Source organism: Pinus tabuliformis, chromosome 8, assembly GCF_031772625.1.
Source record: "Pinus tabuliformis cultivar Carrire ecotype Pingquan chromosome 8, CPIR1, whole genome shotgun sequence".
Classification (NCBI taxonomy): domain Eukaryota; kingdom Viridiplantae; phylum Streptophyta; class Pinopsida; order Pinales; family Pinaceae; genus Pinus; species Pinus tabuliformis.
The window spans coordinates 321,688,823-321,705,726 of record NC_142294.1 but is presented as its reverse complement, the minus strand read 5'-3'; the positions used below and the strand labels follow the sequence as shown (position 1 = coordinate 321,705,726).

Below are 16,904 nucleotides of genomic sequence, written 5' to 3'. Positions count from 1 at the left end.
AAATTTGTCTTGTATAATGAAAGTGTGTGGAAGAAATTTGCGAAGTAGCCAATATGTACGGAGGGGAGAAGATGTGGAATAGACACCTGCACTTTCGCACTTTCCACACAACACTTTTGCATATTTCACATCTCTCATTGATGTAACAAAGAATAGGCTCTGCATTCGATAGATTGTAACCAAAAATGAACTTAACTCATGGCAAATGCTTCAAGATTTAAGAATAATCATAGAATACGAAAGCAAGAACTGCGATAGTTGAAGCATTTGTTGTCTTTCACATTCATGATTTTTTGAAAAATATATCATCAATTTCCAATTGATCCTGGATGGCATCTCCAACCTATGTTAGATATCAATAATAAGAACATCATACTACATGTTTGTGACATAGCCATCTGGAAATTATGCATCTGTCACATAGACTTATTCCCTTGTCATGACCCGCCACTTCATGAACACTAATTTGTCATCAATAGTGAATTAATATTATATCCCAATAGCTTTATGTTTATAATTTTTCACTTTTCAAGTGATAGTTAGAGATGCCATTCAGGCCCAATTGAAAGTCAAAGATGTGATCTTATGCAACACCAGCTTTATCATAAAATTTTATGTGAAGCAATAGAAGCTATAACAATACTCCCAATTTTTAAATGCATTCTATAGAGAGAAAACAAACATCATTAGCAAAACAAACAATCAAAATTATTTGCACACTCTGCTCCTCCAAATACCACTAATACGCAGTCGACTAGTGAAATTTCCTATCGATATGAGAAAATGAGTTAATTGTGTCACTGCAAATAGCTTCTTTCCTCCCTTAGCTATCCATTTATGCTTTGTGCTTAAAAATATATGCTTAATGAACAACATTCCCAATATCGTTTAACTATAGATTTCTTGTTTCCTTGCATAATAAACACTTGTTACTATTTTGTGTGTGAAATATGTTACATGGGACACATCATATACAAGTATGTGCCCTAAGTCACAGAAATATACGAAATTAAATAAATATGAAATTTTTGTATCAGAGATTAGGCTCGCATCAAGATTTTTCATTGTCCTGATCCTCGCTAATGATTACAATTTGGCCAATGCTTTTCCTCATTGACCAATTTCATGCCAACTTAGGTATATCTATGTCTTCATCACTTGTATGTTTCGCGAAACGACATGTCATTCCATTACAAAAAAATTCTTGACAATGGAATATACGAACTCAACATAGCCAATAGGTCCATAACACCAATTTTTATGTTCATTATCAAATATAATTCCCATCCCACCCCAACACATTCACTAAATGTCACAAAAGCATTGCAAATAATTGATTAATATCTAGTGTTGCGCGGGAAATAATTCTATGAGAATGTATGCCGAGATACAAAACATTACAGGAGAAAAACATTGTTCCTTGATTAATTGATTAATATGTAGTGTTATGCGGGACAAAGATCTATGGGATTGTATACAAAGATATGAAACATTGAGGGAAAAATATTTTTGTTCCTTTCTTTGCACACTCATTTTCCTGCACAACACTTCTTCCTCACATGCATTAAAAATACACTTCATTTATATCTGATTATAAGTATTTAATTCACAAATGTGAGATCACAAATTCACATAGTATTCGGGGACCGTATATACCAAGATTCATTGTTTCCACTTTGACACAACTTTTAGACGATCAAAGCATTTAAACATAGTAGTGCAGATAGTTAATCGTCCACCCTTATTTCACACCCGATATACACGTAAACCAAACTTTTCATGCCCCAAACTTTAATAAGAAAAAAACGCTAATTAATTGATTAATATGTATTGTTTGTGGGAGGGAGGTGTGAAAGAAGAGTGCGGAGGAAAAATTTATGCGAAGATACAAAACATTGTGGAAGAAATTTTTTGTTCCTTGCTCTACACACCCATTCACTCGCACACCACTTCTTTTTCCCACGCATTAGAAAAACACTTCATTTATATTGGATAAGAATTTTTTAATTCACAAATGTGAAATCAAAAATGCACATAGTATTAGGGAACCATGAATACCAAGATTCATTGTTTCTAGTATTTAAACAATCGAAGACGTCGAAGATATCAAATCATCGACAAAGCAATTTTTCCACAACTCAGATAGTGTTAATCACCCACCCTTATTTCACATTTGATATACACATAAACCAAAAATTTCATGCTCCAAACTTTAATAAGCCAAAACTACTAATTAATTGAGTAATATGTAGTATGGAGAGGTATCTGGAAGAAGTGTGCAAAGAGGAAATGTATGTATAAATGTAAAACATTGCAAATGAAAGTTTATGTTCCTTGCTCCACACACCCATTCTCCTGCACAACATTTATTTCTCACACACATTAAAAGGATACTTCATTCAATATTGGATACTAAGTTTTTGCTTAAAGTTAAAATAATTTCAATCCTGCAATGTTCCCTCTACACTCCCGTTCTCCCGCACATCCTTCTCTTTGCACAGATTCACAACTTTATGCACCTATTCTCCCCCACAACTGAATCTGTAAAAGTTTAAAATGAAATAAGAGGTAAACACACTAGCAATACCTATATTAAAGTTAGTGGCAATGTCAGTGTCAAAGTACTCACCAACAAACCCATCCCCCCTCCAACCCCCCGCTTATGTAAAGGACTTTCTCAGAGCATTGTATCAATGTCAGTGTTAGAGCATTCACCGACGGAATGACCACTTACAAAATTAACCTTTTTTTTAATTTTAAAATGATTTTCTAGGCACTAAAAAATACCAAAATAAATCTCCCTCCACCAAAGAAATTATGTCACATCGATGCTCCCTCAATCAATGGAAAAATAGAAATAAGATTTCTAAAAATTACAAAATTGTTTTAAAATTTACAGGAAAATAGGAATATTCATCATTTTCCCAAAACTTTGGTTAAAGTTACAAAAATTCCGCAAAATAATCAAGGGTCAACGAACTTTGACTGCGAAGCGATTGCTATAGTCCCTGGCGAGGCAGGGACTAATAAAGGACAAGAATGATACAACAAATGGAGTCATAAGTTTTGCATAATAGAAGAAACAAGATTCTAATAACATTGAGGGTAAAGAAGAGTGGAAAGATCTCTAAGTCGATATCGTTCCTTTGTTACACTTCTCTTTATCATAAGATTTTGATCAATATATCTAAGGTGTAAGATTTAATGAGGTTGAAAGTCAAGAATCTAGTTACGTATATATATATATATATATATATATATATAGAGAGAGAGATATATAGATATAACTTTAAAGAGTAATATGGGTTAGGTTCAACACAAAACTAATTAGTTGTCATTATAACTTAAGAGTATATCCAATAGCTTGTAGGTCAACAATACGTAATTCAAATACATCAATAACTTGTGACTTAGCAAAGGCCAAGGCATCTCAAGTGAATCTCTATCTCAAAGGGCATCTACTCCTTTAACCATATCACAATAGACCAAAATCTCAATAGCAATTTAAACCCTAATAAGAAAAGTGTAAGACTTACCTCTCAACCGTCTTGACAAATCATCTCAATCCCAATCATGATAAATTATATAAAGGTTTTAACCCATATATCATAAGGTCACTTGAATATAGTGATGCTCAAAAGGTAGAGACTAAGCACTCATGATAGATTATTCCAAGGATTTGACTAAGGAATTAAAAGTTTATCAACAGACCCTAAACTCAACTTGTCATTCCCACTTGGGCTCTTTCATTGGTGGGTTCTAAGTGATTACTCAATTAATTAAATGGCAATGAGGTTATAATGAAGGTGGGAATAAAACATTTTTAAGTAACACCTATTTACATAATTGCGCCGATACTGACCGAGAATGGAGAGTAGGTGTGGACAATAACTAATAACAATTTCTAAACATTTATGGGATCATGATTGTGCAAAATATTTTCATGTTTTTAGTTGCGAAATGACAAGATATGAAGGATCGTTTCTTGAGAAATCACCATAGAGACGGTTTAAGCATTCATTATTGGAAATGACCATAGAAAATGATGTTTTTCATTCGGTTTTCTTTCTTAATTGTTTTCTGCCTATGATGGAAGCCCCTGTCATGTTTCCGATAACATAGCTCCCTAGTATAGAAATAGTATCATGTTTCTAATAGCAAATCTCCCTAGTACATACATAATATCATGTTTCTAATAACAAATCTCCCTAGTATAGACCATAACAAATCTCCCTAGTATAGACCTGGAGATGGGGAGAGAGAAAGAGTAATATATTTATGGAATTAGTTTATGGTGTATGATGTTTTGTCTTTTAGATTATACTTTTGAATGTAAAATAGATTTAATATTTTGGAAAATTCTTAATTCACTTGGATTGTGTAAAAACAACAACTTAATACTACAATTTTCCCAAAGTCATATCGATTTTCAGACAAAATCAATATACCTAGACAAAACCAAAATATCCCTCATTAAATTACTGCTTAATTTATTAGGCTTGCATCAACATACATAAGATCTTGAGAAGTTCAAGAAACATGACCTAAATCATCATGATACATGCCTATTGTCACCTCTGAGAAAGTTATAGCCTCTACAAGTACCAACCTAGCCACCCATAAATATAACCTCCATTGACTTTGAATCTAATAAATAGGACTTGACTCAACTTTATGGAGGGCTACTACTATGGTTCTCCATGCAAACTTATGGCCACTTATTAAGAAAAAATATTTAATTTAAAATACATTAGTTAGCATTGTTGGACATTGGGTTCAACACTCCCCGTGTGTTTTGCGACATGGACTAATCAACTCTTGTCAATCCTAACTCTAGCGATTGTAGCAGAGACTAATGCTTGTGGGTTTCGATCTAACGACAATCGTGATTCCAACAAGTAATTAGAGCAACAGGGCTCGAGTTCGAAACTCACCCCATTGGTGTTGGGGGGAGATTATTAGACATTTTTTTGAACACTCCCGTGTGTTTCGCAACATGGACTAACTGTCTCTCATGGATCCTAACTCTGGCAATTGTAGTGAGAACTAATACTTGCGGATTTTGGTCTGACGACAATCGTGATTCTAACAAGCATACCATAATAACACTAAATTAAAAATATTATCCACATATTTCCCTCAATATAATGTGTCAAATGATCATTTATGTTATTTATTTTTCATGTAATTCACTTTATTATTTAAATTAGATATGTTTACATGTTTTTGGTAAACGTTACCATTAAAAAGATAATCATTCAAACCCGTCTTTTCAATTTATTTTTCATGTGATTCACTTTAATGTTAAAAATATGAATCAAGTTTATTAATCAATGAGTAGCTTACAGGTGTGAAACACCACCTGTAAGACTACCTTTGCAGTACATGCTCTATCGTTCATACATTACATGCGGAATATATATAACAATCACACATTTAGGGAAGTTGAACTGAATCCTATAAAACAGGAACAAAATCCTAATCTAGGGTTTAGTTTGAACAGTTTCTACATTAATCTCAACACTCCCCCTTAATGGAGAAATTGATTCACATATATGCCTAACACTTCCCTAAAGAACTCAAATTTGATTCTACCAAGAGGTTTGGTAAAAATATCAGCAGCATTGTCACAACTATTACAATACTCAATATGGATTTCTTTTCACTGAACTTTCTCCCTGACAAAATGAAACTGTGTATTGATATGCTTTGTGTTCTTATGAAATACTGGATTATTTGCAATTTTGATGGAGCTCTGGTTTTTGCATTTCATCATTGTTGCAACCTTCTATTCTTCTCCAACATCAAGGAGAAGTCTCCTCAACCAAACTACTTCACATGTTGCTGCACACATAGCTTGATATTCAGCTTCTATAGAAGACAAGGATATTGTGTTCTGCTTTTTTCTACTCCATGTAATGACCCCAAATCCAATGCTGAATGCATAGCCTGTTATGGATTTTCTGTCATCTACATTTCCATCCCAATCAGAGTCTCAAAAACCTGTCAATCTAACATCACATGAATCAGTGTAAACAATACCAAAATCTAAGGTTCCCTGGAGATACCTTAAAACACCTTTAGCTACAACCCAATGGCTCTCAAGGGGCTTTGACATAAATTGGCTCAATGCACTGACTGCATAAGCCAAATCATGTCTAGTTGTAGTCAAGTAGATTAGACTCCCAACCATTTGTCTATACAATGTTGCATCTGCCTCCTTAGATACATCATCATTCTGAAGTTTTAAGTTCTGTTGTAAAGGTACTGCTGCATCTTTTCACTGATCCATTCTAAACTTTCCCAGTAAGCTCCTTACATACTTACTTTGTGACAAAAAAGTTTGTCTAGAATCCCTCCAGACTTCCAAACCCAAACAATAGTGTAGCTTTCCAAGGTCTTTCATCTCAAAAACTTGTGACATCTTCTCTTTGATTTCTTTAATGAGATCATTAGCATTCCCTGTAATTATTAGATTATCTACATATAAAGAAATCAAAACAATCCTTCCCTCTTTATCAAACACGGTATAAAGATTAGCGTCATTTTTGCTTCCTTTATAACCATGCTGCAAAGCAAAATGAATCAGTTTTGTCATACCATGACCTGGGTGCCTGTTTTAGTCCATACAATGCTTTCTTCAACCCACAAACTAATTGTTCTTCCCCTTGTTTGACAAACCCCTCAAGTTGCACTAAGTAGATTTCTTATTTTAAGTCCCCATTTAAAAATGCAGATTTAACATCTAGCTAGTGAATCATCCAATGGTGTTTGGTAGCTAAAGCAATTATCATTCTGATTGTGTTTAGTTTAGCTACACAGGCAAATGTTTCATCATAATCTATGCCTTCTTGCTGCGAATACCCCTTTGCAACCAGCCTAGCTTTATACTTATCTATGCTCCCATATGCTTTAAATTTAGGGTTATATAGCCATTTTCATCCTATGAGTTGTTTGCCTTTGGTAGTTTAACTAGATCCCAAGTTTTGATGCTGAGAATTGATTCATATTCCTCTTCCATAGTAGCCCTCCATTCACTATATTGACTAGATTCTTTATAACTAGAGGGTTCAACAACATTCATCATACTAGTTATAAAAGCATTTTTCCTATATCTTGTTGGAAACTGAGCTTTCCTACCTGATCTCATGAGTGGTGGAGTAGCTTCAAACCTTGTCTGATCATCATTTTCTAGACTTGGCTTGACAGCTACATCATCTTCTTTCCCTTCCTGTTGTTGTCGCTGCTGCATCTGTTGTTGCTCATTGTTGTCACCTGATTCATCACTTCCTTCTTCCACCAACAAGGGCACATGCCATTCTTCATTAGCATTCTCATGGCTTCCATCATTAACCTGCTCAGGAAACATTGCATCTCTACTAGCAAAAACTTTATGACTAGAGGGATTAAATAGTTTGTAAGCCTTAAATTTTGTACAATACCCAACAAAAATACATTTGATGGCCTTTGAGTCAAGTTTCCTTCTATCTTCCCTTGGGATATGGGCAAAGGATTTGCTGCCAAAAACTCTCAAATGCTTAAGTGCAGGCTTATAACCAAATAAAGCTTCAAAAGGAGTTTTGAAATCTAAACTTCTTTTTGGACTCCTAGTCTTTAGATATATTGCAGTATTAATCGCTTCAACCCAAAAGCTATTAGAAAGATTCTTACCTTTTAACATACTATGAGCACACTCCACAAGGGTTCTGTTCTTCCTTTCTGTAACCCCATTTTTTTGAGGAGTGTGGGGTACCGTAAACTGCTAATGTATCCCATTATCGTTGCATTATTTGAGTGCACAAGCTTCTTGTACTCTCCCCCTTGATCCGAGCAAAGAATCTTGATGCTTTTACCTGTCTGCTTTTCAACCATACTTCTGAACTCCTTGAAGTATTCAAAAGTGTTTCTCTTCTTCCTGAGAAATACACCCAAGTAAATCCAGTATAGTCATCAATAAACAGTAAAAAATACTATGCACTGCCTAACAATCTTGTCTACATAGGCCCGCGTAGATCTATGTGTACTAGCTCGAGTATATCTCTTTTCTTTCTATCAGGATTTACAAGAAATTCATCTTAGTGCAACTTTCCCAATGCACATGCATCACAATCAATATGAGCAGATTTTAAAACAAGAAGACCTTCGACCATACCTCTTTTCTATAAAAACAGCAGATCATTGAAGTTAATATGGCTGAACCTCTAGTGCCATAAGTCCACTGTAGTCATGGCAGATGATGCCAATGGATGATGTGGTGCGCTTTTGACATTTAGCTTATACAATCTTCCCACATGAATACTTGATGCAATAGGCTTCATACAATCCAATAGGTCTTTAATGACACAATATGGTTTATAAAACTCTACCTTGAGATTTTGATCAGTTATAGTAGAAACAGAGATCATATTCTTTTTGATCCCTGGTACATACATCACATTATAGATATGTCTAATATTTCCATCAGGGAAAACAACATGAATATTACCATAACCTTTGATTTGATACCCTCTATCATCACCAAGATAGATGTTTGCTCCACTGCTGGTTTCTTTGAAGTCTTCAAACCACTGTTTGTTCCCTATCATGTGGATGGATGCACCTGAGTCAACAAACCAGGTATCTGCTTCATCCTCCTTAGCCAAAAGTGCAGAATCAGATATGAACAGTTTAATGTTCTGACTGTGTTCATCATCAACAAAACAACTTGCATGTTGTTTATGTCTCTTCCGACCTTCATCAACCTTATTCTTCATGGAATATCCAGCTATATGGCTGGTTCTACCAAAATAAAAACATTTGGTCGCAAAGTCATTTCTATTGAAAGATGTACCTTGAGGTGGGGGCATCTTTCTCTGTGGGGTTGCACTGCTCTTCTATGCTGCATTTTGCTTTCCTTTGAAGGGCTTCCTCTTCGCCATTAAGGCCATATATGAACTCTGAGTTTTATGAGTCAATCGTCTTTCCTCCTCTTGCATCAGGATCCCTACCAATTCTTCAAACACAGGGGATTTTTCTACTCGTCATCCATACCATTCATGATAATCGTGATCAGATCTGTATCTGACATGACTTCATCGATATTACCCAGCTTGTTCTTGAGCTCCTTGATCCGCAAAATGAATGTTACAGCTATCTCATTCTCCTCCATCTTGATGGAGAGAATCTTGCTCTTCAAGAACAACAATTGATTGGTGTTCTTGACCTCATAGAGATCCTTGAGCGTCTTCCATATCTCTAGTGCAGTGTTGCAATCACGGATATGGGGAATAATGCAATCTTTGACTGATAATTTCAAGAGCATTCTCGCCTTAGTCTCCCGCTTGTCCCAGTCTTGGATTGTTTCTATTGTTCCTCCTGCAACGAGGTTCAGCTTCACCTCATCATTGTTCACAATCATCCATACATTGTGTCCCATCAAGCAAGGTCTGCAGCTTGAATTTCCAACCGAAGTAATTGGATCCATCTATCTTGTTGTTTTCATTGAGGTATGCTTTTGCTAATTGGTTATTCATCTTGAATGAATAATAAAAAAACTTCAACCCCAACAATTAAGAAAACAACCTCGGATCTTCTAAAAAAACAATTGTCTCAAATGCCTGATCCAAAAAAAAAAGGAGCCCAGATCCTCCTTTTTCTAATCGCCCCCCTTTTTCAAATGAAGAACCCCTCCTTTTCTTTAGAATTAAAAGAAAACTTGAATTTTTTAATAAAGAGCTTAAATAAAGAGCCCCATATTCCTTCCTTAAAAATAATCACCCCTTTTTAAATAACGAGCCCCCTCCTTTTTTAATTAAAGAATTGAAAAACCTTTAATTAAAAAACTTTAAAAAAAATTCCAATAGAAATTCTCTTATCCACCATTCGAAATGTATTTCGACCTCACTTTAATCAAACATCAAGAAAAAAATACCAGTGTGGCCTCCCGCGTGAAGGAACTTGACGCTACACTACTAGATTTGAAGCTTGCAATCCACTCAAGCTGCACGTTTTGGTCTCTGCAACCGAACCAATTCGCTCAATTTTTGGTATCGATCTGAGCCAAGCTTCACCAGCGATCCCAATGATCCTCGTAGCCTATAAAGATAGTTTTCTCCACACTCACAACACTCGAACAAGGATTGGGATGCACACAAACTCCACAGCAGTTCGACCACGATCCAATGATGCTCACACTCCAGTGATCCACCACAGATCGAAAGCTGCCTCTGCACAACGCCTACTCCGCCTCCCGCGTGAACGTCGCTCCTCCTGAGATCAATACATGCGTCCTCCTGAGATCAATACTCGGCCTCAAGCTCGCCTCCTGCGGCCTCCTCCACGGCCAGCAGAGGATTCACCCCACTGAATTCAAGTCGGCGTAAGCAGAAATCCACAGCTTCTTTGTAAATCGCAGTCTCGCCCCTGCCTCTACAGTTCGGGCTCAGTGTAGCAGTGGGGGATCTTGGCAAGTGCTAAGTGAAAAAAAAAAAGAAAAACACACAGCAATTTCACCTCAAAGTCGGCGCGATTTTTCAATGCACACTCGCGTCATTCTGGCCAACAAAAAACGCGTAAGGCTAGAGGTGAAATCGGTGCAACTATTACCTTTATAACCACGTTGATCGCCCTCCAAATGCACCAGTCAAACTTCTGCCTCCACTCAAGGTTACAGGGTTCCTTAGCCCTGTAGCTCTGAAACCATTCTAAGGTTCCCTGGAGATACCTTAAAACACCTTTAGCTGCAACTCAATGGCTCTCAAGGGGCTTTGACATAAATTGGCTAAATGCACTGACTACATAAGCCAAATCAGATCTAGTTATAGTCAAGTAGATTAGACTCCCAACCAATTGTCTATACAATGTCGCATCTGCCTCCTTAGATCCATCGTCATTCTGAAGTTTTAAGTTTTGTTGTAAAGGTATTGTTGCAGCTTTGCTTTGATACCATCTTAAAAATACGAATCAAGTTTATTAATCAACTGAGCAGCTTACAGGTGTGAAACACCACCTGTAAGACTGCCTGTGCAGTACACGCTCTAACATTCATACATTACATGCAAAATATATATAACAAGCATACATTTAGGGATGTTGAATTGAATCCTATAAAACAGGAACAAAATCCTAATCCAGGGTTCGATTTAAACTGTTTCTACATTAATCTCAACATTTAATTATTTAAATTAGATATGTTTACATGTTTTTGGTAAATGTTACACTTAAAAAGATAATCATTCGAAACTATGATTTCTACAATGAAAAGAAATTAAATTTCATTGTTTTTTTTTTAAATTAATATAAAATTAAAATTTATTTTATTATTATTTTTAAAATTTGATATTTATTTTAAATCAATTTTTTATAAATAAAATTTTATTATTAAAATTCCAATCATTGAAAAAATTCATAAAATTTAAAAATTATTTTCTTATAAGTCTTTGCCAAAGGCAAGACTCTAGCAATGGATATACCTATTAATAACCATTGCAAGTTACAATGTTTAACTTTAAAAAACAAATATTTACTTTTTAATATTATTAAAAATATATTTTTTATACATTTGATTGGACCATAGTTTGAAAGTCTTATTGTTGTCTTTGCAAAATACAAGGCCATGTGGATAATTGCTTTAGATTTGTTTTTGCCATAATCTCTAGATAGTTACAATATTTATGCAATGAATTTTAGATATTTGTGCAATTATTTTTATTGTTAAGCTTCATAAGAAAACCACCCAAAATTAAAATCTTTAAAAGTAGTTCATGCTCACTTAAATAACATATTTATTATTAGTTACTCCCCACCATAATTTAAGTAAATATTTTCATAAAAGGGAGATAGGAACAAGATGTAAATAAATATACTTACGAGGAGTTAGTGTCCACCATTATTTATGTGTTCTTCAACACTTTAATAAGTAGGAATAAAAAAGGTAAATTTATAGACTTATTAGTGGTTACTACCCACCAAAATTTATGCAAGTTCTTACTCCTTAGTATGCAATTAATTTTTCCACTCCATATATCAATTTGTAATTTTTCTGAAAGCATAATTTCCACTTTAAGTGATAGAAACTAAGCTGCTCAACAACACTTATTACTAAAGCAATTGAATTTTTTGGCCTACAAATTATCACCTCATAAAAATATACATGTAGCTAGCACTCAACTTGTGGTAGGGGAACCATTGACACTAGACACATTGATCAAAATTGAACATCTCACAAACCTTCAAGAGGGGTCTAACATGTCCTAGAAGTGCGAAGCTAAAACTAGGTGTCAAAGAAATGTTAATTTTTATTTATAATTGTTTTTTTAATTAAATAATGCCAGATATCCCATGGTTTCCTTGTTCTCATTTCTAAAATTGTTTTAGCAATGTACAAACTCCACAGTACTCTTTACGTAAATACCAAAGTTTCACCATATCCTTTATGCAACAAGTTACATAATGCTATGGTGAAGGGATTTACTTAAATGAATGAGTGGCACTGGCATATGCTTTGGTATAGAGGTGAGGGACAAAAAATGGCCCGAACACTTGATGTGTGATAACTGATATTTAATGGGAGGAGGAGGGAGGAAAACAATATATTAACATGTGAGGTGATGAGATAATGGCTCGATGGGCAGAATTTGTGGGCAATTCAAGTTTACATTTACAATTGGCTATGTTGGTGTATAGAGTTACCACTATGATGGTCCTTTTCCTCCAACCTGTGTGGAAACCAAATGTCTAGTCACTTAGATAGGTCGACCTAGAAAACTATTCTAGCATGTATATATGTGGGAAAAATTAATCATATATCTCTACAAGAGTTTATTCCACAAAGCCTAGAGACCATGTTTGTTCAACATGATTTGATTTGATGACACCATAAGATCATTATTTTTTGGTACAAATGGATCCATCCCCATTCGTGAAGGTTTTGGAGGGAGGTTTGGCACTAACAATCCCCGTGGCTTCCAAACCCACCATAATAGGCATTCATTCTTCAAGATTTCCTTGTTTTTGAGAGATTAAATTCGATAAATTCATGATCCAGATAGTGGAGATTCCTCTCATTTATGTCGATGTCGCTACCCTTGATGCCCAAAACTTGGAGATGAGCTTTCATCTGGAGTATTCCGAGTTGGTGAAGCTTTCCAAGAATTCTTGCCTCATGGTTTCGAATATGTAGTTGGAGATTATGGTTTATATGAGCTGCCAAGGTTTGAACTACAGCATGAACTTACGAAAGGTGTTAGGTAAATTCTCGGTTCCTCTTGAACCAGAGGGAACCCACAAGAGGTTGGTCATGTTCCAAAATGCATGTGTCCACTGGGAAAAACTCTACCAGAGATTTGAAAGTGGGTCCTCGTCTTCACTTGAAAGTATGGGTGGAGCCCGAGCCAAGTTTCATTTTCCAGTCTGATGACGAGCCTGAGTGCAGTCCGCGGGTCTTACAGATTCAAGGCAATATTCGTCAACCAATTTCCGCTGCAAGTTTAGCCACGACAGGAATTCTCAGTCACGGTTCGTGCTTTGACTCTTAACTCTCACCCCATTATTCATTCATATATATTTCATTTTTTTTGGTTAAAATAAACCATAAGAAACTACATCCTGGGACTGGCACTCAGTCTTATCCCTTCAAAACTCATGTCATCCTTGTAGGACATACAATGCAGCTAATGGAACCCTAGTCAATGGTTCACTCTAATTTCACTCCATCGACTTCACTAGTGATATCATAATCAACAAATGACGTGCACTAACTACCTTTCCATTAAAACCTATTCCATTCATTGGGTAAGACCATAGTTAGAATAGAACCATTGTGGATAGATTAACACAGTAGACTTCAACCTTAGTAGTGGATCACTATCCACCTCAAAAGCAAATCATATCCATGACCACCCTACGACATAGATTAAAAGCTTGGTGGACAGCTTAACACTTCATAAATGTAATGATAAAGAAATACCATATTGGCATTGGTCTATATTTCACTTTCCATCTGCATGGAAAATATTGGTTCAATTCCATTTACAATTTGACTAGTTTGTCTTCTATTTTTACGTTTTTTGTAGATCTTTTCATGTTGCTCTAAATTATAGATCCACATGGCTTCTACAAATTGTCATTCTATTAGATAGAGAAATGCAAGATTCTGATAAATGGAAGCCTTCTATTTACACTAGTTAGAGATAAAAGATTAAGGCAAAAATAAAAAAATAGCAAAACACAAAAGTTTGATGACAAGAATCTTCTATTTATGCTATTTGGATATTAAATATATAGACTTTTGTATAATTTGAGTTGTTATACTTGTATAATTTGAGTTATTAAATCTGTATAATTTGAGATACATGGAACATGATAGGAGAAAACACTCAAGTACACCTTTGTTTTGGGGACAAAATGTACTATTTCATTTTGAAAATAATTAACACAATTTATAAAGTTTGTTATTATGTGAATGTGTATTTTTAGATTTGACTATATTATCTATTTGATGTCTGTCATAATGTGATATTTTCTACTTGCCATCTAATTTTAGAAATTTAATTTATTTAATAGAAATAAATTTGATTGAAAATGAAATATAGAAATAATAACTGTTGTCAATTGAAATGTTTTTTTTCAAACTTTTTATTATGGAAGGGCTACATGAATATATGCCCTTCTAATTGAAATTAAAACCAACTCGTTTTATTGTTAAATAAATCCTTATGAAACTAAATCTTCACTTATGTAATTCCATTTGTACTAGTCAGCAATTTCATTGTTGGATAATTCCTTATGAAACTAAACCTAAATTCCATAAGATAATCCAAATAAATAACCCTACCAAACTAAATGCAGCTTTCAATACCAAACTAAATGCAGCTTTCAATACCAAACTAAATGCAGCTTTCAATCCCCTTACGATTTAATGCTAGCCACTTATATCAGCAATTTTTTTTTTGTCCTGAGGATGCCGTCCAATTGTTAGGTGGAAAAATTTGGTCTTTACAGGTCCTGTGATCCAATCTCTAGCAAAACTATGTATCCCTGAAAGCTGCTAGCTCCTCCCGTCACGATTTCTCCACTTATAAAAAAAACCAAAAAACAGCAACCACCAAATTCAGTTTTCTAAATTCTTTTATTACAATGGAAATTTACCATTAAAGTAATTTATAACTGAATTATTAAAGTAATTTATAACTGAATTATGAATAAAATTACTGGATTCTGGAAAGTAAAAAGATAACTGTCAAACATTGAATCGAATCCATGAATGTTAGACTACGCTATGAAAATATGACAAGTTCATATGATTTCATTTGTAAATGGAATATAAACAGAACCAAAGCCTATTAATGATGTCACTGTATTTTCATAGAATTATCGATGTCCAGCAATCCGTATAAATATAAATAGAGATTATGCAGACGGCAGTGCATCCCTGCATACCTGTCAGCAATAATTGCCAGAAGCTGAGACACCGCCAAATTATTAAGACCAAAGGTTCGTACTCTCAGCAATCAAACTCAAATCCCATAGTTAATGTGGGATTCGAACCTCTGACGCTACATATACAAACGGAAACCAAAACGCCCATCATCAGAGCTTGGAAGAAAGGGGAAAATTATAGGGATCCTCATGGGCATCGAGCTCTTCAAGGACGCCAGGGAAAGCCCCCAACCTGAGTTCACTGTAAATCTCCTTCTTCCAACCCCTTCCTGCCAATTTCTGAGCTTCTTTAATGGCGGCCTCCAACGTCTGAGGCGAGTCCGCGTAAACAGAATCCACGATCCCGCCTTCCAGAGCCATCTGAGCACTAAACTTGCGGGCGCCCAACACCACATCCCTTAGGGTTCCGGGCATGAGCTTGCTCCGTATGACAGCCATGAAACCCTTGGAAAACTTCAAACCGATGTCGAGCTCGCTCATGTAGAGCACAGATCGGTCTCCTCTCATGAACCTGTAGTCGTGCGCCAGGGCCAGCATGAAACCCCCGGCCGCAGCGTGCCCACAGATTGCGGCGATGGTGGGCACCCTGAGCCTCATGAAGGAGGCTAGCAGGGTTTCAAACTTGATCCGGAGTGTGCTCGAGGGGACATCCGGATTCTGAGAGATCCATTGAAGGTCGAGGCCGTTTGAAAAGTATCTGCCCTGGTTTGTGGTCACGAGGGTCCCTGCGTCTTGGGAATCCTGGACCTCTTGTAGTGCAGCAGAAATAGCGTCCATGGAGGAGGGATTGAACCTGTGATCTCCGTCTCCCAACAGAGTGAGGATGTACACCCTTCCTCTCTTCTCTAGACTGCACATTTTCGCTCCAGTAGGAGAATTGCCCACCTACGTGCCCAATCCAGTCCTTCTGTGTCACCTAAACTGGTCCATTTTCGCTCACGAAAAATCTAAAGAACTGAGCATGAGAATTGCCCACCTACGTGCCCAATCCAGACCTTCTGTGTCACCTAAACTGGTCCATTTTCGTTCACGAAAAATCTAAAGAACTGAGCATGATTGGATAGGATTGGAGATTTATTATAATTTTGATGTGATTATCGTTGTAATTTTTCTCAATAAATTTAATATTTTTAAATTTCACACAAATATATATTAAATTTTTGCTATTCTTTAAACAATAAAAAAATTTTGGTTTAATTGAAAATTTAGATTGATCGAAATTAAAAATAAATACATAAATAAAAATCATGAATGAATCAATTTCTATACATCATGTTATCTCCACACTTATCTCAATATGTGACATATTTATTGAGATATATATCATCTATAAATTCTTGTATAAAATTTTCTTTCTCATAATTTTTTAGGTAAGTTAAATGGCATCGTCTACCGAGGTGGAGGAATTGCCTTGACAGTCAAAAGTGGTCAAAATCCGACAAAAAAAAATTCAAAAAATCTCGCAGTAGTAGTGTTTGAATCATGTT

General features: G+C 35.5%; 1 protein-coding gene across 1 annotated transcript; it reads right to left on the bottom strand.

Annotated features, from left to right (window-relative positions):
• Positions 1 to 15,263: 15,263 nt before the first annotated feature.
• Positions 15,264 to 16,469, bottom strand: LOC149235443 (enoyl-CoA delta isomerase 1, peroxisomal-like). The gene has a single exon (XM_089461394.1). The coding sequence runs from the start codon at positions 16,273 to 16,275 to the stop codon at positions 15,568 to 15,570; it is 708 nt and encodes a 235-aa protein (XP_089317520.1). The 5' UTR covers positions 16,276 to 16,469; the 3' UTR covers positions 15,264 to 15,567.
• Positions 16,470 to 16,904: the final 435 nt, after the last annotated feature.